The sequence below is a fragment of the Python bivittatus genome, unplaced genomic scaffold (genome assembly GCF_059951505.1).
Source record: "Python bivittatus isolate LINGU-HERP-01145 unplaced genomic scaffold, Pbiv_v1 ctg000580_np1212, whole genome shotgun sequence".
Lineage (NCBI taxonomy): Eukaryota > Metazoa > Chordata > Lepidosauria > Squamata > Pythonidae > Python > Python bivittatus.
This window is the reverse complement of record NW_028277087.1, coordinates 31,956,018-31,982,163: the sequence shown is the minus strand read 5'-3', so window position 1 is coordinate 31,982,163 and position 26,146 is coordinate 31,956,018. Positions and strand designations below refer to the sequence as shown.

At 38.5% G+C, this 26,146-nt stretch overlaps 1 protein-coding gene across 1 annotated transcript in view; it reads right to left on the bottom strand.

Annotated features, from left to right (window-relative positions):
- The window catches only part of CLMN (calmin), a 79,133-nt gene extending 57,943 nt beyond the window's left edge, over positions 1–21,190 (bottom strand). The window contains exon 1 of the mRNA XM_007422402.3: positions 19,511–21,190. Coding sequence (XP_007422464.1) covers positions 19,511–19,592 — 82 coding nt within the window. The 5' untranslated portion in view covers positions 19,593–21,190. The remainder of the gene's footprint in view (positions 1–19,510) is intronic.
- Positions 21,191–26,146: the final 4,956 nt, after the last annotated feature.

Sequence of the window (26,146 nt, the reverse complement as noted above, 5' to 3'; positions counted from 1 at the left end):
GATTCAGGACCATGGACCTCTTACTAGTTTACATTAGTTTTGTAATGAATCAGATTTTTTAAAAAATGTTTCTTCTTTTTTGTAATTTGATATAATAACCTTTCTATGGGTGGGTGAGGTCAAACAGATTCTGAGTCTAACTGCATAGTTTTGCATGTTGTTTGTTTTCTCATTTTGTTAAAAAACATGCTAAGTTATTCATATAGCTTTACTTGGCCATGTACAATGTCCTTTTGACAAACCCCATTTGCCTCTACCTTGGCCCACTAATACTTGGGCATCCTTTATTTTAAGTGAGGTTTCAAAGACCATATAGTTCCTAGTTGGTAAGCAATTTAATCTAGGATGTTTCCCTTTGGATAATCTTTTCCCACCTTAGTGCTGGCTGGGCAATGGACATTGTGGATTGGATATTTGGAGCATATTAGAAAGAGACTGCTTTTAAATCATTTACCCACATTAAAAGTTTTTCTGAAGAAAACTCTTGACTACCCATCTTAGTGATGAAAGCACAGACAGCAAGAAAAATAAAATTAAATGAGAGAATGCAGGTTTGGATCTTGAGTTAATCAAACTTATAGTAAACTCACTGAAGTCAAATCAGGATCCAAACCTACCATCTTCATATGCTAATTATCTCAACCGAACTAAAAATGTAATGATTCAGAAGAAGTGCACTAATAACAATCCAAATTAAAGTTAGCTTCTATTATGTTTTATTTAGTACCACATCCCTGTACTTGTGTCTTGCAAATAGAACCCACATTTTTCTTCTATGAGATGACTTTGAACAGTGATTGCAATGAGGAATTTAGAATCCAACAACCAACCATGACCACAAGCATAATTTGATTGTACAAAAGACATAAGTATCCATTTATAAAATTCAATTTAGAACTGGAGGAAGAATAGTAAGGCATACCAACCTTATCATATAAATAGTTCAGAATTTATGTTAAGATAACCTAATACCCCTCCCAACAGAATCTTCAATCAGTCAAGAGCCTTAGTGTTCTCTCAGTTTGGTTCAGCCTCTCAATCAGCAATATTTGAGTCTATGAGAATCAGAAAGTAGAGAAGGAGGAAGAGAATGCCCTTGTGAAAGGCCAAAAGTTATGTGTGGCAATTTCATTTCCTCTGCATTTCCATACTACGTGCTTTTCTTTTTCTTTTTTCTGCTTGGAACTCCAGTGGAAGAAAAGCAGAAGAATGTGGTAAACAACTGGAAAAGAACAAATGTGAGTGTCCTTGTACATGGAGGAAAGTACTGTACATGGGCAAAAACCCACTACTTCAAACTGCAACCTTCTTCCTATCCCTTTTTTAAATCCACCCCTGTTCTCACATGATCTCTACCAAAGTTCTATTTTTACTGTGAGGTCTCAGTCTAGCAATTTGTTTTTCATTATGAATGTTTGAGGTTCATGTCAGATGGAAAAATACTCATAACTATGTATTATTAATAAAGTTGTTAAAAAGTGGAAAGGTCCAGACTGACAGAAATTAACATTTTAGAAGGGGAAAGAAACACCCAATGATTCAGCAATCTGCTTCCATAAGAGTTGCAAGTTTTCCAAGTATAAGAATCAAGGAAAGAAACCTTGATTCAGTCATTCATACATTCATGAGTGTATGTGTGTGGTTTCAAGCAAGGAAGAAAGAGAAATAGAAGTGAGAGTAAAAGATAACAAGAAATAAACACCTGCAAGCAAGTTACAACAAATAAAGGGGCTCTTTTAAGTTAACCAGATACCTAAACCAAAATGCTGGGCCAGGAGTTATCTGGACTTAATCCCATTTATTTCAGTAAAAATGTATTCAGTCTGAATCTAACTCTCTTACTGTAACTTCAAGTTTGTTGAACAGTAACACAACAATTTCTTCACACTAGATTTTCACAGCTTTCCATTCATACTCCCTGATGGTCTGCTTTTATTTTTAAATGCACTGTAATTTTTTTTTCTTCCTAGCTTTTTTCCCACAGGTGCAGGGTCTGCTTTTTTTTTTTTTTGGATCAACCAAATGTTGGTTGCAACCAGCTTATCACCCAAGCCTAATGTTGTGGGCTAAGAGAGATTAACTGGCCCAACGTCACCCAACCAGCTTTCATGCCAAATGGGGGGCCTAGAACTCACAGTCTCCTAGTTTCTGGCTTGGATCCTTAACTACTAGAACAAATTGGCTCTCATTTAAATGTACAGTAATATTCTATTTATATTGTTTTCTTTACATGGGCTAATATCATAGGCCCATCAATTTTCTTCCCCTATGCTAGATAACCTTTGAAACCCATTCCAGACCAACAGATTCCAGATGTGTCAGATGAACTCCAAGTAGTAAAGAATTATTATGTTGTTGGAGAAAATTTATTTCTTATAGAAACCAGAATGACTAAACATTGGATTCTTCTTGGCAGTCTCCATCTGGCCTATTTTGATTTACAGCTGAAACATAATTTCTCTCCTATTGCCTCAGGCTGTTATTGGAGCAACACACAAGAGTCTTCTGTCCAGAGCAGGAGCCAGAGGCAGATCTGCGCTCCAAACTATTCATGTGCTACTTGTTCCTGGCCCCACTCCTAGTAGACACAAGTCTTCCTAATCCTACCTCTAAAAAGACACACTTTTATAACAATGCGTGCACGCTATCCCACAAAAGTTAAATAAATTATTACACATCTATTATAATTTCTCTTGGGGAATGAATGCAAGCTGAAGTTCCAGATTCTGCTTAACAGAAGCATTCAGTTCTATTAAAAGATAGTTTCTCTTTATAAACTATATACATGAGGCTGACTTGCACTGAATCAAATAGCCTGCTGATTCAGGCTGTACTACATAATAGATAATGCTATAAAATCAGATTGGCTGCAGCTCTCTAGAATCTCAAACAGGGATCTTCCCTAACCTTGGCACATAATCTCCATCCTTGGAGAGGGCAAAAATTGGACCACCTGCCTGAAAAACATGTGCAGTATTGCTGACTGAGCTCTCGACTGAAAAATTACCATTTTGCTAAACAAAACTCTCACCACCCCAGTCACTATGGCCAATAGTGAGGGACCCTAGGAACTGTAACTCAGCAACATCTGGAGGACCAAGATTTTCTGCAGGTGAACCAGAAGTAGGGGGAAAGTCTTCCAGGTGGCTACCTTACTATCACTACAAATCTTTCAGGCTCACTAGCTAGTAGTTACAATCCAAACTGTTCTGATTAACCTTGAGATCTTATTTGTGTATTAACCACTTAATTAAATTACACTTAAGCAGTGAGCATATATGTTCATATGTGTAACATGCTTCCAGGTTTAGCAATCAAGACCTAAAGTGTGGCATGCATCTATAACCTTAATAAGACAGCAAAGTCCATCACGGTGCATATCTTGCATGCACCATTACTTAAAAAACACTTCATATTCGCTACAGCTCATATTTCTAATAGTACACACAACTCTCAGAACAACACAAAGGCTCTTTAATAATTATAAAGGGAAAAAGCAGCAATTGTTCTGTATGTCTGCTAGAGACCCTGAAGATGTTCCACAAAGGTGAATGCTGGACTTCAGGTATTACTGATTGCCAGACAAACCACACAGCCTACTATTTTGGAAAGCTATGCCTAGGTATGCAAATGCATCTGTCACACCTCTGTACATTCTTCTTGCAAAGGCAATTCAGGATGGTAAACAAAATGCATAAATGAGTGGCTAAGAAATCCTAAAGTATTCCATTTGGACTTTTGCCAGTCTTCCACGGGCAGAGAAAAGCCGCAGTAATATCTGTTCATAAGCTGTTTGTGTACCATGAAACAGGGACACAAACATAAGAGGAGTAGTACAACATGGAGCAAAGATTGAAATTATGTAAAAACAAGCATATCGTTATGTGGCTACTTTAACAATTTAATCCAGCCTTCCTGAAATGTATGTGTTCAAGTATGCTGGATTGCCACTTCCCATTATCCTGACCATAGTTGAGCATAACGGAAGTGGTAATACAAGATACCTGGAGGGTACCAGATGGAGAAGGCACTTTAACATTGTCAATGTTCTTGGACAGCCCTGTTTTCTCCCCAGATGGTGGTATACTTTCTCCATAGTTTCAGTCAGAGTTCACAGTTCTGACAATAGCAAGATATGCCTCCTCTCTGGAACTCCCACAACTTAGCTGGAATTAACAAATTGCCATTTGCCCTAAATTCTTGAAATAGTTCAGAAATGAAATCTAAAAATATTAGGTTCTCAATAATGTTAATTGGTGTCATGGTAGTTTAATTACTGTCATGACTAATAACCATAATTAGCTGGATTACTTAAAAGAACTAAAAAAGGAAACTCCCTCATAATTCTTCCATTGTTTACAGCTGAGGTGTCAAACACATGGCCTGCAGGCCACATGCGGCCCACAACACTCCTGAGCGCAACCCGAACTAGTTTAGAATGCAACTGGGAAATATTTAACAAAATGAAATAAAAATACAATAAAATAGAAAAGAGTATATGTGGCTCAGGGTTGAATTGTGGAGTCCTTGGTGTCCTCTGAGCTTGGTTGTTTTCTTGTAGACGTAGTGCGTTTGATAGACAACAACACACTACCCTTCCTGGATATCCACATAAGCAGAGGAAATGACAGCAAATTAGAAACACAACTCTATCGAAAAACAACCCACACTAACCAAGTGTTCTGTTACCAAAGTAACAACCCAACCCCCCACAAGAGGAGCTGTGTAAGAACATTATTCAGACAAACACAAATGCACTGCAGCAACCCAGAACACCAGAAAAAGGAAACAGACCACCTATACAACATCTTCCAACAAAATGGAGAGCCACACAACTTTATCAAAAAGCACCTGACCACTCAACCCACTACAGCACAACCAACACAAGCTATGAAAAGGATAACACTGCCATACATCAGAAACATCTCAGAAACAACCAAGAGACTATTACAACCACAAGGCATCTCCATAGCACACAAACCAACTAATGCCCTCCAAAATATCTTACGTAAACCAAAAGACCCAGTAGCCCAAGAAGAAAAAACAGGAGTCATCTACCACATACAGTGTAAGGACTGTAACAACCACTATGTAGGACACACAGGCAGAAGACTAGCAGAGCATATCCACGAGCACCAACTAGCAGTCTGAAGACATGATGAAAACTCCTTAATCTCACAACACATGGACAGACTCAACCATAGTTTCAGCTGGGAAACTGTCAGCATCTTAGACCAAGAGAAATCCAAAACTGTGAGGGAATTCCTGGAAGCTTGGTATTCAAAGCTCAGAGGACAGCAAGGACTCCACAGTACAATAAAACATAGAAAATATTCCATTTTAAAACTAAATAGTAATAAATTTAGTCACCAACCACCATAAAACTCCAGGACTATGATTTGTGAGAAGTCTTGCACCAGCTCGCCATCTTGACTTTACTGCAGCAGGGTGGACTGAGCAGGAGCACCACGTGACTGGACTTACCTCTCAGTCTGTGCTGCAGCAGGGCCAAGCAACTTCGCTGCTACAATTAAGCTGGGGCAGAGAGTTTGTGCCTTTCCCTGGGACAGCAGGTAGGCTGCCTTGCACTGAGAGCTTACCTGCTCTGGACCCCAAAGCCTCCAGTGCCTGAAGCAGCACCTCCCTCCAAAAAAGGGAGTTAATTTGAATTAATTTCTCTTCCCCCCTCCCAAAATTGGAATTTACCTCCTTCCTCCAAGAGAGTTTTAACTTCTCTCCTTCCTTCAAAACAGGTTGAATTTATTTCCCTCCTCCCTTCAAAATGGATGAATTAATTTCTATCCTGTCTTCAAAACAGGCTGAATTCATTTCACTCCTCCCTCCAAAACAGGTTTAATTTCCCTCCTCTCTCCAAAACAGGTTTAATTAATACCTGTTTAATTTCAGGCTGCACAAGGTCCATAATCATTGTTAAGATCATAAACATTTCCATTTTTAAATGAATAATAATTAAATTTTAAATACTGTAATGCTTTTCTTTCTTTTTTCTAATTTTTTTCTTTCATTACGACATCAAATTCCAAGGGGGGGGGGAGAGAGAGAGAGAGGAGGAGGGAGGGAAGAAAGAATTTAAATGCTTCTAAAATATTGATTGAAGTTATTAGTATTGTATTGTCGAAGGCTTTCACGGCCGGAATACGATGGCTGATGTGGGTCTTCCGGGCTGTGTGGCCGTGTTCTGGAAGTTTTGGTTCCTAACGTTTCACCAGCATCTGTGACCAGCGTCTTCAGAGGACAGGAGCACAGACAGGAGCAGTTCTGGGCACAGAGAGGACCGCTCCTGTCTGTGCTCCTGACCTCTGAAGATGCCGGTCACAGATGCTGGCGAAACGTTAGGGAACAAAACCTCCAGAAAACGGCCACACAGCCCGGAAGACCCACATCAACTATTATTAGTGACAATTGAGTTTATATTATAATCTGTAAGTATATATGTGGGGAGCCAGTTTGGCATAGTGTTTAAGGTGTCAGACCAAAAACCAGGAGACAGTGAGTGCCAGTCCTCCATTGGGCACGAAGGCACCTGGGTGACCTTGGGCCAGGTCTCTAGGAAGAAAGAACTGCCAGGTCGCTTCTGAAACGTGCTGCCAAGAAAAGCACAGGGGGCAGTTGCCAGGAGTCCAAAATGACTTGAAGGCACAACTTTTAAACGTGCTTGTGACATACTATTATACTTTCTAGTTTCTATACCTTAACTAAGAAATATGTAAATATTTTACATGTCACTATTACATGTATTTGCAATTTACTCATATTCTCGTACTGTGGCACACAAATTTGTACTTGGTTTGGGAAAAGCTGCAGAATACATTTTTTCCCACACATGGGACATCAGAAACTAGAAGCAACATTTCAGGGAAGTGATAAGTGGGAGTAGGCGGTGGTTTATGCGATAATTTAGCAGTAGGCTGGGAGGAAGCTCAGAGTGGGGTGGTGGGGAAATATATATATACGCGCACACATATAAATGTTGAAAACAAATACAGTCAAATTCATAATCATAATCATAATCATATATGTTTCTTTTTTATATATTAGTTATATCTAGTTCCTATCTGATTTTAATGTGCTGATGTATTAATAAAAAATATACAAATGTGTGGTTTTCTAAGTCAATATGTGGCCTGCAGGGACCCTTATGTATACTTTAGTGGCCCCCATTTCTATCTGAGTGGCTGGCTTACAGGATACTGGCCACTGCCGTACAGGATCTGGTTACGATGCATCCCACAGGGAGTCACTTTTTATGTCTTTGGGTCTGTCTAAAGGAGTCTACTCCAAACCTCTACACTCCAGATATGTCTGGACCATAGCTCCCAGAATGCCCAGCCAGCATTTTATTTCAGCTAAATTCTCCATCCTTACAAGAGAGTTCATATAAATACATCAGAATATTTTGATAAGAGCAGCTGAGAAAATTTTTATAGCTCCTTAGTTGACAATAAAATGATCAGAGCAGATAATAAGCCACATGCTCCCAAAACAAGAACAAAACAGAGATTCTATTTTGCTCCTTCTGTCTATTCTGACTGTACTACTACAGGATTTAATAATGTCATCCATCAACAGCATAAATGGTCCCTACACCTGTTCATCTTCAAGTGGATTGGGTCGCAAATCACAATAAGGCATAAGGCACATGTAGTTAGTTAGGGGCTTAATATGATATGCAGATGGAGCCAGTTAAAAATCACAGTTTGTTTTAGGACTGCAAACCACAATAAGAAACTACTATTATCTGTGGCTTCATGTGGTATGCAGACAGGATGCTTAGTTTCTTTGTGGTTTCCTCCCTTATTCTGTGTTTGGTTTTATACCTAACGCAAACTTAGAGAGCTAAAAGGGAAGTTACATCATACAGGAACTGACCACACGTGCTCTGATTATTCTGCTTGCCTGCAAGACTCATTTGTTTCCAGCTTGTTCAGTAAACCACTGTTAAGGCCAACCATAGATTAGCATGATGTACCCAATGTGATTGTTGATAATATCTTTCTGTGTTCGGCACAAGACAAATAAGATACTGTTTATGTAAAAATAAATAGACCCCAAAAGGAATGGCAATGCAATAGTAAAAACTATTTAAGGAATAATTTATTCTCTAGGACAGTGTTTCTCAACCTTGGCAACTGGAACATGCTGGCTGGGGAATTCCAGGAGTTGAAGTCCACACATCTTCAAGCTGCCAAGGTTGAGAAACACTGCTTAGGACGATGTCACTGCATATAATAAAATAGCTAGCCTGGAGCAAAGGAACTTGTATGATTCAACAGACAAAACAGCTGAGCTACAATTCATTGAACCTTCTGTAGCATCAGCAGAAACATTCTTTTTCTTTTACCCAATTACATGTATTACCCTGCTCACTAATACAAGAATATGTGCATTATTAGTGAAAAAATTATGTTGTGACTGCTATTGTTAGTAAAGTAATTATCACTGCCTGTATTTATCTTTTTTTCAAGTGCCACTTCTCTATTCTCCTGCTGCCAACAAACCCCTTCCATTGATATTTGATTGCATGGTGAAAAAAGTCCTCTTATTTTGGACAGGATATTAGTTGTAATGATTTTCCAACTTTAGGGTTCATTGCACTGTACAATCAATACAGCTTAGCACCCTTGTTAGCTTTTGACTCACAGCATGCAAGCAGCATGCAGCCTTGCCCAGACTGCCCATCCTCAGATGTACTAGAACAACTCCCATCGCCACCCAGCATAATGGTCACAATTGCTGGAAATGATGAGAATCATCATCCAGCGTATTTGGAAGAGAGCAGATTGGACAAAGCTGTATTACAGAAAATCTGGGAAAGCCTATTGGATTCTTGGTGCAAGCAGACTTGATACATCACATACCATTTTTTTAAAACTTTTCAGAATACAAATTACCAAAAAAAAAAAAAAAAGACCAAACACCTGAATACTAAAAACGCACACTCTTAAATGAATCAATCTGTAAATTTAAAGGAAAAATAATAAAGATGAAAAGATCAAACAGAAAACAATACTCTAATCAAGGAACTACCCAGGAGAAAACCACACCCCCACCAACACTGGCAGGGCAAGCTACTGCATATAAACAGGGAGCAAACCCCACACTCACTAGCACTGATGATGTTACCTAGTTGGGTAATGAAACGTCTGCAAGCAAACAACCAAGCTCAGAGAACACCAAGGACTCCAAAGATTGGGGGGGGGGGGGGAGGATTAAAAAAATCAAGCAAAACAAATTTTAAAAAAGCATTATTACATATAATAATTTATCAACAGTCACTGGTTTACTAATAAATGCCATACACTGTACATCACATGCTTAGTAGTATCAGCAGTTCAAACCAAATAGATTCATTTTGTTTAACTGATTGATTATGTGCCATCAAGTTGTTTTCAACTCCTAGCAACCATATAGATCCATGATAATCTATCCCTAACCTGTTCTTTCAGGGCTCCCAATGGTGCACTCATCACAACTGTAACTGAGTCCATCCACCTTGCTGCTGGTCATCTTCTTTTTCTTCTCTTTCCTTCCACCTTTCCCAGCATCAGAGACTTCTCCAGAGAGCTGGGTCTTCCCATAACATGTCCAAAGTAGCATAATTTGAACCTGGTCCTTTGTGCCTCAAATTCCATGCTAGATTTAATTGGATGGGCCTAAATTGCTTGGAACAGACAGTTCTACAGAAATTCAGATCCTGAGCCATATAAGTCTTTAAAGATGCTAATCAGCACATTGAATTGCACCTGGAAGCCAACTGGGAACCAGTGCAGTTCTCACAGTCATGGAGTTAACTCGGCAAACTGGGAGGTGCCCTTAACTGCCTATTATATAAGGACATTTTTTAAAAAATGTTCCCACCAGTATAAACTGCCAAATGATAGTGTTTATAAAAATGACAGCTACTAAGCTAAGAACTTAAAACATGATAGCCATGATCCAAATACTTGAATACTGAATATTGAAAATAGGAGGCAGGAGTATTAGGTATGTTTGCCACCTTGACTTCCTTCCTTCCTTCCTTCCTTCCTTCCTTCCTTCCTTCCTTCCTTCCTTCCTTCCTTCCTTCCTTCCTTCCTTCCTTCCTTCCTTCCTTCCTTCCCTTCCCTTCCTTCCCTTCCCTTCCTTCCTTCCCTTTCCTAATTTCTTTTCTTTTTTCTTTTATTTTCTTTTCTTTTCTCTTTTTTCTTTCTTTCTCACACACACCCACACCCACATATATGTATAAAAATAAAAAAAGCTGGGATAAAATTATTATTATTATTATTATTATTATTCAAATCAAGATTGCTACAAAGATGTTAAATGTGCTAAAACTTAACATATATAAAGTACTCCAATTTTTCAAGAGACAAATTTTTCAAGAACCTTTAGTATGTTATTATTATTATTCTTTAAATTTATTATGGCTGCCCATTCCAAAAGACTCTGGACTTCTTACACACCAAGTAGATAACAGAAGAGGAATCTTTTTATATATTGACCCCCACCAGTTTGCTGCCTTCATCAATACAGGGCAGCGCTCATCCTCTCTATGCCACAGACCATTGGCTGCTTCAGCTAAGGAAGATGGATGTTGTAGTTTAATGTATCTGGAGGGTGCCAGATTGGGAATGGCGAATTCAATGGGAAATCTCTGCAGCAGTAAAATTAGAATGGTATTGCTACCTAATTATTTGGGATGTGGTATTTTTAACTGTGTCTTTCCTAGCACCATGGCAACTGTGATGATGCCAAGAATGAAAAATGTTTAAGGAGGTTTTGGAAAAGTGCATTTTTTTCAGCCTTTGAGCAGCAAATCCTGTTTGTAGAGGTATATTTTTTTGAGTGCTTGTTCAGCAGACAGTCGGTTGATTTGCAAAAAGATGCTTAATTAAAAGTGGAGACAGTAGTTTTAAAATTGCAAATTCTAGCTAGGAGATGCAATTCAGTTGTGTACTAAGGAATACACCATTACATTATAACACACACACACCCATTTCAGTCACTAGGCTAGCAGGTGTTTCATTAAGGCAAGTGACTTTAACTAAAGATGCTACTTAATCAGAGTATGCTAATGTAGAAGAGACCCAATTTCAACAAAACACATCTACCTGGGAATAAGGAACTGTCTGCCTAAGTCTCACCTTGAGAAATCAACAAGATGTGTTCATGTAGTTCAGAATTAATTTATGAAATTCTTTGGCATAAGAGACAAAGAAAGCTATGGACTGTCTTAAAAACCTTTAAATCATGGTGCTGAAGAGGCCAGAATGGGTGAAACCACACACTGCACTGTCAAAACCAAACAAAACCACATTGTAGTAATCTGCAAATCCCATAATACTTTATCTCATCATGAGTCAAATATTCCTTACACATTAGGCACCTTTTCTTTCGCATGTCTCTAAAGTCCCTATTATGCAAGAGAAACCCATGTGAAATTAGTGATAGAGAGCTCGTGTCAAAAACTGATAATCAATTTTTTTATTCTAAAGGTCAACTACATTGCGGTAAGTTTGATTGATTATGTGCCATCAAGTTGGTGTCAACTCTTAGCAACCACACAGATGCTGTAAAATACTGTATCAAATCAATCCAAAAAAGAGCCAAGCCCACCATTAGGAAGGATGTCATGATTTGCACCAGGCGTAGATTTCACATTTATTGCACTTGCCACATGAACAGATGCCAATTCATCCAGTATTTTTTATAAATGGATGCAAATTTCCAGGCACAGAGAGGAATTTAGAGCTATTCAGAGCATTATCTTTGTACTGTCAAGTCAGTAGAGTTTAACTTTCTGTCTACAGTGTTGCTATCTACAATGTCTTGGCATCTCTGACTAAAGATTTCAAACAGTGTTCATATGGTTCTGTATATAAACAGAGAGCAAACCCCATCCCATTCTAGCACTGAAGATGTTACCTAGCCAGGTAATGAAACGTTTGCAAGAAAAGAACCAAGCTCAGAGAACCCCAAGGACTCCACATTTCAAACAGTCCCCAGACAGAATTCTGATCCCCATCAGGCTCTATGCAGAGCATGCAGATTTCTCCTGCTCTTTCACTCAGATGCAGTTTCTACAAATCTCAAACTATGGAAAATTTGATATACTGCAGAATATGAATTTTATAGCTTCTTAAAGTAGATAGCTTTCAAAATAGAATTGTGGTGATCCAACAATTATAAGCACGCATGGATCTCAACCATTAATTTAGATCCAAATTCTACTCCAACCAAATAAACTTTTCTTATATTATATTTGGGAAGGATCAAGACATATCACTATTTCTTTCTTTTTTCTTTTTTTATCTTGGGGAAAAATAATTCCTAGGTTTGAGATATCCTCTTGCAAGATTTTCTTTTTAAGAGACATGTGTTACCATTCCTAGATTTTATACCTTAACAGCTGTGGTCTGGAACAGCCTTTGGAAGGTGAAGTTGCCTTTGGCACCACAATAAATGGAGTTTTCAACCCCTACCCTACCCTATCATTCAATGATAGATAGCTAGATAGACAGAGAGATAGGAAAAGTCTCTCCATATTTCAAGCCAAAGCACTCCATGCAATCTTCTGTTGCATTGAGAATGCCCATTGTATTGGATGCATGAAGAAAGTGGACCCTTAACTGGAGGACTGCTGTAGCATATATGTTACATCACAATTTTGGCACGGCATATTGTATTTCTAATTTCCTCAATATTCTATGACCTGATTTTTTTTACCAAGATTACTGAACAAATCATAAAAGACTGGATTTGTACAACCTGCTAAGCCAAAACCAAACAAGCTACATATTAAGATGGTCAGATGTCAGTCATGACACTGGAGTTTCACAATCAATCCCTATCAGAAACTTCACTGCTCGCTAGTACAGTGGGATACTGTGGGATACAGTTCAAAGTTCACATTGGCCATGTCGAACAGACAGAAATCCTCTTGTTTTTTTCTTTGGGGATAGAAACCAACCACAAATGAATTGGCTGAATTTGCACAACATGCTAAGTTAAAATGTGTTTATCTAATTTGTGGCTCAATGTGTGTTGTGCAAACCTATGGCTTAGTTTTGAGAACCCTGGCAATCAGGTTTAATAAACTATGTTTCCATTTAAAAAAGGATTATATATTGTACAAATGCATTCAAAATATGAATTGGTCAGTTCTAAAAAGCTGACAAACCAGTTTAAAGTGGAGAGCGCTTCACAAAGACAACAGACGTAGCAAGTCTTACATCATACATTTACATAAATTAATATTTCATGATATGTTGGACAGATATTGCATAAGAATTTATTTACATGATGATATATATAATTCTGTTTGCTTTAAAAATTGCAACACATACTCATATGGATATATTTTCCCAGAAGCTGGACACACTATTTTTATGCCCTGTTTTTATACCCCATACTGGAATTTACTTATCATATGTACCTCCGCAGCTGGCACAGTGTTATCTGTCACTTTTGGAAATGGGAGCCAATTCATTGGATCCTTTGGGGGCATGGCAATTTCTGCAAATTTCTGCGCATTCATCACCTTGTGTGGTTCCCATGCACACAAAGATAAGCAATATTCTGCATTCTACCAGAGATCTTTGAAAAAATGCCCTTTAAAGTAATAAGCAAACCTTTGTATTAAACATAGTAACAAATATCCTATACAGGATCCGCCTGGTGATAGCAAAGAGCTATAAAGAAACTTTTCCGACTACACTGTAGAAGTCCATCAGCGTGTATGAAATAATGATTCTATTATAATGATAACTAAAGTGAACTTTATAAATGTTTCAGTGCAATAGAAAGCATATTATGTTCAGTACATGTTATTAAATGTTATAATCCAGTACAGGAAAATGCTGGTAATGCCATGTTAAGGATGTTTAATTTGTAACCTTTGGAGACAGTGTAATCTTCAGTGAAATAATGTTTTAAAGGTTATTTCTGGAATAAAAGATGCTCAGTAACAGAGCATTAATACTAGTGGAGCAAATTAGAAACTGCCAAATGATGAAGACAAAAAAAATGCATACAAAGGAAGATAAACATATAAAGGATAATATGCAAACTAGCTAATATTACAATTCATCAGGCCAGTAAAAATGCTAAGATATCTTATGGAAAGCTGAAGAAATGTTAGTAAATTGTAATGAGAACTATTTAACAGAAACAGAAAAATAATCATAATCATAATGATAGAAAGTTTGTTTCAAAATTAGCCTGGTGCCCTTCAGGTCAGCTAAAAGGATTTTAGCTAATGCTAAAAGTGAAATAGATACACATTACATTTTGTGAACACAACCTGAGAGATAACAGCCATCGTCACACATTGCTCTGTGCCACACTTTGCTTAAGATTTGCTTATTTACTATATAAACCCCTACTGGCAGTTCAGGCAACAAGCTAAGATACCCACAAACGGCCACATTATGGATTAATGCAATTGTGATCATTGATCATGACTGACCCAAAGACACTCCACGGTTCTAATCTAATGCTCTGTTGACTATATCTCACTGGGGTTGTGTTACACATCACATTAAGCCATTGTTTGCTTTAACTGCCATTTTTAGTAAGCCTCAGTGGCAGAACTGACATATTGTACTTAGCCGTATACTATGGTTTATAACTCTCAAAGGCAAGATTTGAACACTTGCTAAGCTGGATCTAAACAAACCACATTATGCTTAACTGAGATGCTGATTAAATTTGGTTAAGTATTCACTGAAACGCTTCTTTAATGCCTTTTTGAGAAGAGCTTCGATAAGCCAATTATTTTTCTATGGGGCAGCTGACATCGGTGCTTTGTTATTGCAACAAACATGTCTGGTTCTGACCTTGCCCATTCTAATGACCTCACAGGAACAGCAGGTAGGGCACCTGTCCCATCAGACTATCGGCCAAATTCTGCTTGGATAAACTGCTGAAACCTAGATTTTCACTTTGGGAATGTGTTTCAACCCTCTTTAGGACTGCAACCTCTCCCAAAATGGGCTGTCCTGTTAGAAAGGGGGCCAAAGTCTAACAACTTATCTTTTAAGTGTAATTCTATGCATACTTTTATAAGTCCTATAAAATCTGCGGGACATATTTCTAAACAAGTAAGGGAGCAAGCTGTCCAAGTGATTCCTATGTCACTGGTTGGTTCTTACCATTTATGTGCTGCAGTTTCATGTTTCCAGGTATTATATTCCAAGCAGTAGCAGCTCTGAGCAAAATCTGGATTCTCTGAATTAATATGAGCTTTGAAAATCTTTTTAAGTAAGTATTGTTAAATGCAGTCTATGAGATGCACCCCAGTTCATACTTTACTTTACTTTAAGTAAGCCCTTTTTAGGTAAGGGCTTACTTAATGCAAGAGCCCCATCAGTGGGGTAATAAGGGGAGGCACGCTGGGCCACATCACACAGATGAGTAGAATCAGGATTTTTGTTTTTCTTTTTCTTGTTCTGTGTCATCAAGTCAGTCTTGGCTTCTAGAGACTACACAGCACCTTTGATTAAGATTGTGCAGAGCTATGGGACATAGCACCTGCTTGCAATGCTTCAAAGCAGTCGTGTATTTCCCAAACTGCATGGCAGTTGCAGAATAGCCACACAATGCCCGAAAAGGGTGTGTCTACTTTAAAGAGCAGCAGATAGGCATCAAGTTCAAATCCAAAACACTGCACAGCTCTAGTTTTTAAGCATTTCACACTTCAGAACAGCAGGAAAGTCTACCACTGATTTTTGGCACCACTTAATTTTGTTTGCAATGTTGGAGGGAACTTCAGAGGAGGTTTTATTGTTAAATGCAGTCTATGAGATGCACCCCAGTTCATACCTAATGTTTTTTTGCAGTTATCCTAAACCATCAACCCTTATGCAAGAATCAGATTACCCTCATCTTTACTGATATTCTGCCAACACCAAAGGACTTTTCTTTTTCAGCAAGCTTTAAACTCTGTTGCTGTTTAAATTCTTATGAATTATTTATAGGCTAGCTTTGTGAGTTGTATTTTTATGTTGTTTTTATTCTTGTTATCTTACCTATTTTATGATTTTAATGATGCAGATTATTATTATTTTAATTCTGCTAGATCTTGCAAATGTTTTGAGTGCTTTCCTGCAAAGGAGAAAAGTGAGATAAAGGAAAAATAATAGTGCAGAAAACATGCAACCTTCTTTTGCTCTGGTAGAGTCTAGAGATGCCATCAGGTACAAGCTCTGGCTCTCCTTTTTATCTTATCTTTCAGCCAATGCTAGCAGACCATTTGATACACAAATCCAAATACAATGGAGTAAATGGATAAAAAGCCAATTGAGTACTATTAAAGAAAAGCCTTATCCTGCCTTAAAACCCCATGGATGGTCACTGGGGGAAAAAAAGTCCCACTAAATCCAGTAGAGTGTATGTTCAAGTGTTTACATTTCAGGCTGAAATGTGTGCCGTAAATTCATCAACATATTTATTACATTTATATCACATACTTTTCTTCCACAGTTTAACATGGTATATAAAGTTCTTCCTTCACATTTGATCTTCATAACCACCCTGTGAAGTACGTTAGCAGAAGAGAAAGAGGTTTCCTAAAGTCACCTTGAGAGCTTTGTAGCTGGTTTTCACCAGTTCTAGTATAATGCTAATAACCACAACATCAGTCTGACATGTGTATTATACTCATTGACTGTAAATATACATTTATGTAAACCTGTGCTTTGAGGAATACAGTAAGGGAGTGAGAAAGTAAAATCTGAAGTTGGAACACACAGCTTGCTAAATTCACAAGGAACAGTGAATCTAAAAACATTTATGCTAATTCTGACCTTCTAGGATAGATCCATGGAATAAAGGAGACATCAGATCAAGAAATTATAGCTTCCTTATGACTGCAATAAAATACATTTGGGGTCCACTTTAATCTTGGAGTGATTATTTATTCAGCTAAACTTCATTTTGTTTATACTTTCAAATGGAGTCAAGAAATTCTGCAGAGATCACTGGCTCTCAGCTTGCTTCACTTTTGCTTCAGAATATGTGCCAATGTGAAAAAAAAAATACCACCAAAAACAATCTAAGCACTACCCTGTATATATTATTTCTTTCTTTATTGATCTGTCCAATATCAAATATTCACTGGGAAAAATTTTTTTTTAAAAATGGGGGGGATTGACATGAAGGAGACAGATGGTTAGAAAACAGGTAGGAAAACTTCTTAAAATCCCTTACTCATATAGCACTTCCAGACAATTAGAACAGAGGAAGGTTTTTTTAGGAGAAGCATTTAGGTCAGATTAACCCACGTAGGACATCTAGGTCAAGCAGCAGCCTCTGAAATTCCCTTGAGATCATATGTAAGTATCTCCTATTAGCAGCCAGGTCTTTCTAGTTTCCATGGACATAGGACAAGAAAAGGGGCCTATTGTTTTATTTTATCAGACCACTGGTCACTTAGCCCAATATTGTCTTTAATGGCTGGCAACAGTTATAGACATGGGCAAGTGGGAGGAGGCAAGGAAGGTGGGAGATGGCAAAACATATGTGATGACCTATCCCACAAATGTCATTACTTACATCCTTGCATCGCTTGTTAGGAGTGATTATCCTGACCACAGATGCATCATGCATTTGTTGTCATTTTGACATCACTGTGTTTTGCTGCAGTTGCCACTGGTTCCATAGTTTGAGAGAGGAGTCTTCTGTTCATCATTCACATCTGTAGCCCTGTCTGGAGATGCTAAGGGCTGAACATAACCTTCTATAGGTAGAACATGAACTGTTTCTTGAAGAATGGTTCTTCCCATTTGCATCCAGAAAGCATATAAAGTGTTGCTTTATGATCTCATCCTAAGCAGTTAGATCCTAATGAGTCCTATCAGACTTATTCAGGTACAAATGTTCTGAGGACTGAAAAATGAAAGATATTCTACAAAGCAAATCATAACACAATGATGCAGATTTACATGACTTACAAGGCCTAGATGGTGGCCTGGAATTGTGGGAATTGCAGAATTCAATATATTCTAGATTGCAGAAGGTTAAGAAAGGCTCTCATGTCTATTCTTCATCTCACATAATGCAGAACATTCTTCCTACAGAGAGATCTGAACCTTGGATTATATGAACAAACCTTATTTTATGTTTCACTACAGATGTTGAATCATTAATATAGGACTTGGGACATTTCCATCCCTAACACATCCCCTTAATAAAATATGGCTAGGGGAGTCAAGGTCAACAAAGAAGAGTTAGGCATCACTGAACATACTGTGTTCAATATATATTCAACCTCCCTCCCTATTTTTAAAAATAAAAACATTACTGACTCACAATATAGGTGTAAAAATATTCCAGAAAACAGCATAGGCATGAATATTTGTGTCTTTATACTATAAAATAGCTCCAGTAATCCTTAGCTCTCAGAAACTACATTTCTACAGGGCAAACTGTAAGGTTGTTTCTAATAGTTCCCCTTTCTTAGTTAATCATCCCCCAAAAGCTTCTCTGAAAAGCCCACATAACATTACCTGTTATTTCACCTGATGTTATCCCTTGAAAAGCTACGCTTTTATCTAGGAATTCTTTGTAGAGATAGGCAGTACAGAAACTTTTACTGGCTTTAGATGCTAGCAGATACACTTCTAGTAGACTTTTCCACTTGTCCCAAGAGAAGAAAGTGAAATTACTTTTTCAGCAGCATGATATGGAGGAAAAAGCTACATATGTTTGCAACAATGTATTACAACTTTACCTACATTTTCCATTGCCATATCTGCCTGGCATATTCTTTTTCCATTTTTTGAATCCAATGAAAATAATAGCACGTTTGTGATATTTTAGGAAGGGACAGAGATAAAAGAAAACTGGAGAAAAGAATGTGCACCATATAAATCCTCATTACATAATAGTGTTGCATCTTACAAAGTTTATCCAATCCAGGTTGCTTGGCAGGAATCCCACCAATCAGCTATCTTTAGATGACCACCCAGAATTGGCCAATGGTTAATTGCACTAGTGAACTATGATTTATTTTCTATTAAACTCAACAGATATTTTGAACTTCAGCTGCCATGATGCATTTCACAGAAATTTCACCGGCTGCATTACTGATTAACCTAAGTTTTCTAACTTAAAAAAAAAAAAGACAGCTCAGATACCACAAAAATTAAGTCCCCCCAAATAAACCTTTGGCCTCCACACACCCCGATTTCCCCTGCAGCTCCAGCAAAAGCTATTTTATCCTGAAGTCACTACACAAATGCTGTACCATGACTTTTTCTTTTCTTTTTTTTTTTTTTTTGGACTTCCAAGCAGAGCAGATCAAAGTAGCACGTGAATAGGAAACAGCGCTCAAATGCCCAGACGGAATGAAGAACAAGACGGGGGGCGGGGGTGGGGGCAGGGAAAGGAAGGGCTCCTAGTTTTTAAAGTCTCCAAATCGAATCCATCTGGAAGCCAACTCCAGGGTACAGACGTATGCGCGCGCACACATACATACATACACGGGGAGGAAAGGGGAAAATATTTTTACCTTGCAGATTTTGGACTCTGATGTCGCTAATCTGTCCGATCAGCTCCTCCCGCTGAAACCAGTCCCATTCGCTCCCAGCCATGAAGGAGCAGGCAGACGTGGGGATGGTATCACCGCGGCTCCAAAAAGGGGGAACCTTCCAATGCGCTTCCCTCCCCCCAGACAAAAACTGACACTCGAAAGGAGAGAGGAGGAGAAAATGAGAAAGAAAAAGAAGGAAAGAGCCAGCGGGGAAGGGGAGGAACTGCTTACCAAGAAGGGAAGCGGGGAAGGGAGAAGAGCTGGACGGAGACGGGGGGGCCGAGCAGAGCCACCGGTCGCCCGGGAGGTGGGTCAGAGCGCCCCCGGTCCCAGACTTCACAGACGCGAACACGAAAGGGGGGAGGGAGAGCGGAGTGCGCAGGTGAAAGGTAAGCGCTGAAAGCAGATCCAGAGGCCCCTCACCCCCCGGTGGACTCAAGTTTTTAAAGGGCGGCGATGGCAACTCCTGAGGTTTCTAAGCTGCATCCTGGGATGTTTCTCACTGACGTGACGCAGCCGCAAGTTTGGCTAGAGTAGGGCTGAGGAGCACGCCCGCAGCTTCAGGTTAATGTTTACTGGAAAGCAGGACGCGTAAAGCTCACTCCAGGCGCCCATTCACGCGCCTCGCTCCAGTCCAAGCCGCGCCTCGCCTCGCCGCGTTCCCGCCCCTTTTCCGCAGGCCGAAAAAAATGAACCTGATTAATCATTTTTCAATCGCCAATTGGTGAGTGGGTGGGACGATGCAAAGGAGGAGGGGAGAAGAGGTTCAAAACTCTGGAAAGGCAAACGGAGATTCCGGTGCCCGGCAGGAGCCTCGTTCTGTGGGGAGCAGCGGCGGCCGCGACGTCCATTCAAAGAAGGAAAAATAAAATGCAGCTTTGCTTTCTGGCTTGGGGGCTTCAAGCCGTGTGTGGTGGCGGAGAAAAGGAAAAGCAGCGCTAGCAGGAGATTAAAACCACCCAAGCTGCGAAAGAGGGAGGCGGAAGAAAAAGTGTGGAGGCGGAGGAAAAACATTTATACATCTCTAAACGGCAGATTCTGCAAGCATCCAGGACTTGGGCAGAAGCATTATGCCCGGAAGCGGATAAAAATGGGATTTTTTTCTGATCCTACCCCCGGGTTTAACACGCAACAGTGGAAAATAATATTTCTCTCTCTCTCTTTCTCTCTCTCTCTCACTCACACACACTGGGTCTTATTTTGTCCCAACCATTTTCACATTTTATGCCATTTTAATTTATCACTTGATTGGCTCTGGAGACAGTTGTGAGTGATGATCACAGGACACATTTATGGATAACAACATCATGGTTTACTAAATTAATACAATTTTCTGGATTAATATGAAACACTGAGTGTAAGTTTACCAAATGGATGGGTTTGCACAAGATGACAGACTAAAACATGGCTAACTAGTGAAGGGTTAAGTATGCCCTACAAACACAGCCTGGATCTTTGCTGCCTAACATAATCCATATTCTTGGCAAGGTTTGAGCCAAATGCTTTTTGGACGTCAGGTGCTTTAGGGCTCAAAGAATTCCCCTCCAAGGGCTACCAGATCTGGAGTACAGAAATCTGGATGACCTTTAGATGGCAGCAAAAACTCTTTGTCTAATCGTTCAGATTGCTGTAGCTCAGATTGGTAGCCCTACCTTAATTTGGAGACCTTTCCAGATCATAGTTTTGTTATCAAAATAAATAAATAAATAAATAAATAAATAATGCGCCATTCTATATTACTTCAAGAAGTCCATAACCTGTCCTCTATCTCTTATGGAAGTAGTGTATTTCATTTATGCAGTGAGCAGAGATTTTAACTCTGTGGTCTATGCAGCTTCTTTATAATTCAGTGCATTGATTACAGGGCATTCACATTCTTTTGCTTCAGATAACAAAAGTAGAAATAATACCTATTTCCTAGAATCCAAAAAGTAACATTTTGTTAGTATGCAAATGTTCCAAACTTAACATTACCATTGCTATTTGTATTACAAAGCAAAATAACCTGAATTCATCATGGGCACTGACCCAAAAGTATGTGTAAATCACTGGACACAGTGAGACATTCCTCTTAGGTTGGTTAGAGGAAGTAAATTCTGTATTTGACCTGAAATTATTACATTTACTCTTCCTTCCTTGGGAAGGAGCAAAATTAGTGGAAAGTGGAAGCTTAAAACATATATCTTTGATTAAAGTATGCATACAGGTGCACAGGAAAGGAGAAGATAATGGGGACAGTAGCTCCAGAATTCAGTCCTCAGCATCTTCAGGTGCCAATCAGTGCAGATGATACTGAGTTAGAAGGTCCAATGGTCGGTTTCAGTATATGGTTCATTTGACTATGGCTTAGTGAATAAACACAAGTTTCACTAAGCCATAGATAATAAATAAACCATGGTTCACAAATGACAAAGGCTGGATTCATTCCACCCATTAAGCCAAAATTAAACAAGAAACAAAAACATGATGGTTTCCTGCATTGTGAGCATTCAACCATCAAGTTCCTCTTCTGCTTATCTCATATATGTAGAATGTTATTTTCTGCTGAAATTAACAGGGAATAGGCTATACAGATATTTTGATTGAATAAATTGTTTCCTATATTTAGTGTATTAAGTTTGGATCCAAGTGTCTGATCATTCAGGCAACCTGCTAATCTTTCTACAAAGGTTCCAATTCATTTACTCCTTTAACATTTCTCTCCAGTTTCATGCAGCAGAAGAAGATGGCAAAGATCCTTATAACAGTATGTTCTGATTTATTTATTTGTCATAAATACAATCAACCCAACATAATGGTTGAAACAGAGGGAAAAGTCAAGTGCTGAGTATATAAAAGCCTTTTTAATCATGAGGTAGAGGAAGGAACATTATTCCCCAGCTATTTTCAGCCAAAATACTTGTTTAGCAAATGTGGAGGAGGATATGATGTAAGGAACAAAAAAAGATTTTCCTGAACACTATTCAATAAATAATGCACATTAATGATTGAAATAAATATTTAATTGCGCAGTTTGTAACTCTTCTGTCTTGTGAGTGTACTTAATGCATGGTCCAATGCAGTAAAAATCTGTGACCTAAAATCTTCCAAGATGAATGTGGCCTATGTTTAGTGTGCATAATAGAGCAGCCATATTATTCTAGGTAGGAGTTATTCACTACTACCATATAAATGCAGCCCCAAAGGAGTAATCAGATAAGAGTATTAGGAATGAGAAATATTGACCTCTTCCTGTATCACACTAAGCCATAATATAGTTTGTCTGGCACAAGAAATGGATAGTTGTTGCTCATACAATGGATTGTCAGGACCAGCTACCAAGATCTGAACAGCAGCTTTTCCCAAACAGATATATCCAATATGTTGACACTAAAATTTCTCGAGTTCGCAGCCAACATGATTTTTGAGGGGAAATCGTGAAATGTGTCATAAACACCCTTAGAATGAATTGATGAGTAAATGATTAAAATGCTCATGACATGCTCAAACACAGAGATAACTTGTCCATTCTGACAAATATGATGAATTTACATCTCATTTGACATAATGTGTACTTTGTGTACTTGATTGTATGTAGTTTATTTGAGTAACCTAGAAATTATCCTAGGCATTAGGAAAAAAAATGCAGAACTATTTAAAGAGGGATTCTGCAGGAATCTGTAAAAGATCTGGACTGCATTCCAAGAGAGAAGATGTATCTGACAAGAACAGCAAAAATCTTCCTGGACCTTAAAAGACTGGGGCCAAATCCTATATACACTGAAGTCCCTCTGAAAGTCTTATAACATATGTATTACACCTCAAGCTTTCATTTTTTTTCTTTGTGTAAATAAACAATTAGATGTTTTGATGTAATCCTAGTACATCCCCTAAAGTTGAACAAGAATTTATAGAAATTAGTGGGAACTTATTTCCAAGTTTTCTTTCAGGACTTGGAAAAAGAGAATGTAAGTCAACTTGACAAGTTAGGAGCCAGCCTACAGATTTCCAGCTCATAACTGTTGATGTTTGTTCAGTTGTTCCTCTGAGTAACAAGGGCACAAAGCAGTTTAATCTGATGACTTGTGAACTGTATTGAAAGGATAAATTATCCTGAAAGGCAGATTAAAAATCCATAAAAATAATGAACTAGATAAAAATAAAATAACATTTCCTTTCACACCCACTCTGTGAATTGGATAGCCAATCTTCACCTCTTAAGAGAGCCTTAAACCATGTTAAGACATGTCATGAAGCTTGATGCAGTTGCTAGCATTTGAGTGAGGAAAGTTTCCTTGGTGCTGGGAGGGTATGGTGGTACAATGGTGGGTCACCCTTCTTTCCTTTTCCTTTTCCTTTTCCTTTTCCTTTTCCTTTTCCTTTTCCTTTTCCTTTTCCTTTTCCTTTTCCTTTTCCTTTTCCTCTCCCCTCTTCTCTTCTCTTTTCTTTCTCATTCTTGGCAAACTGCCCCAGTCATCTGAGCAGTGTATAACAAGGTATAAAGACAAGGATAACTGAAATCAATGCATAAAGCAGAGCAGAGATTATATATCGTGTGATTTATATAAAGAGGAGCACCTATAGTCACAAAGCGTAAAGACCCAATGGAATGTTTTGGCTGTTTTACAGCATGCATGGAAGATGGAGGCTACATATCTGAGGGAAGCACATCCCAAGTATGGAATCCATTACAAAGAAGGCCTGCCTCCAAGTCCAGGTTCCACGAACCTTGTATAGAGAGGGAATACTAAGCAGGACCTTTCAGGATGACTGTACCAGGTGGGCAGATTTGGGTAAAGTGGCATCTCCTGGCCAACCCTTCTTGGATGGGAGCAGAATCAGTACAGAATAGCCTGAGCTATGCTCTAGGGTAGTCTGCTACCCTCATACATGGTGAAAAAACCTGGTCCATAAGAATCACTGGTCGGTTGCATCAACTTCTGCTATCACCTACAGCAGCGTAGAACATGGGCATGGAGGCTGCCATCTTAGCCATCCCTTTAGATTCCAGAAGGTTTTGAACTGGTTTGGTCATCAACCTCTCACTTTTTATTCCTTATCTCAGTAGCTTCAGTGAAACTCAGACTGCATGTTGCACTGCACTCTCCATAGCTATTATCAGCCACTGATGATTAATCTACTTTTTCAGGCACATGTGACAATACTCTGAGCAAAAGCAGTGCCTTGAAAAAATAAGAAAATTATACAGGCTAAAATAACACTGCTTTGGCTATGCCGTTACAATAAGGGGCTGTGGCTCACTCCTCTTACCGAATGGTGTAGGTAAAAAATTCCCCAAATTTTCCTTTGGAAATACCCATACTTTCTTGGTTGTATAGCACTTGTTGTACCTAAGACATCCCACAAAAACTGAAAGGTACCCAACAATAGTTATTTATTACATAAATGTATATACTTCCTTGTCCTAAGAATCTAGGCACCTCAGAATAAAATTAACCAAAGCTATTACAAAGATAACATTAAAATGACATAACAACCAATATACCTTCAAACTCTTTGCAAAAAGCTGGGGTTCTGTGATGGTGAGCAAAGGGTTCCTCAGCAGAGAAATCAATGGGGAAATGATTCCTTGGATCATTGTTCTTTTTTAGAATAATATTCCTTCATTCTCTTTCTTTCATTAATGTTGTTGAAGTAGTGAACTCAAGATGAATGGTATTTGCTATGGTACTGTATATATGAAACTGCCTTTGGATCAAAATGCTATAGTATAAATCAGCCTTCCCTAACTTGCACCAATCCCAATATCTTGAGACTGCACATCACAAAATTCTCAGCCAGCATGATCTTGGCATTTGGAGAGTGCCTAGTTAAAATTAGAAGTAGTTCATTATGAATAAAAGGATGAGATGAGTGAAATAAAAATGTTTCCCCAAACTGCAGTATCTTAAGAGCACAAATGTATTTGCCTGTCCAATAAGATCTGGTACCATGGGCTCTCTCCATATGCTTCTCTCAAGGAATGTCATCAAAGAAGCAAAAGTTCTGGATTGCTTCTCAATACAGAACAGCATTCCTCAAAATCCAAATGGCTTCTGGTTTTTAAGAAGACCATTTAAACTCGTTCCAGCAGGTTTTGGTGCTGAGATGTTTGGATGCTGTTTCTTCTGGTTTTGAAATATTTGTCTAATTTAACTGATATTCCCTTATTTATATAATGCAGATGTACTTTGATTTTCATTTTGTTATTTTTTTAACCTGATTGACTTATGTAAGTCTCTGAGAAACTTTGAATTGTGGCAGGGTAATAAATAAATAAATGTATAGTTCTTGGATGCATCCATTGCTCACAGTCATCAGAGATTGGAGCAGCATGTAAGCCAAACAAACAAATTGCCAAAGCTATCCTTATATATTGTCAGAATATAATATACACGTCTTGGCAACATGCAGACAAAGCCTGACATTTTTATTACTGCAGTCCCCAACATGGTGCCCATGAGCACCACTATGCCTGTAAGCACTATGGTACCCCTAGGCTCTGTGCCCCATGTAACTTTTTACAAGACATATTTTAATTAAAATATAAATGGAAAGCTAGCATATAGCAAAGCAAGAAAGCATCTGGGTTCCATTTGGAATGTATATGCATTTTTAGAGAAATGGCAAATCCCT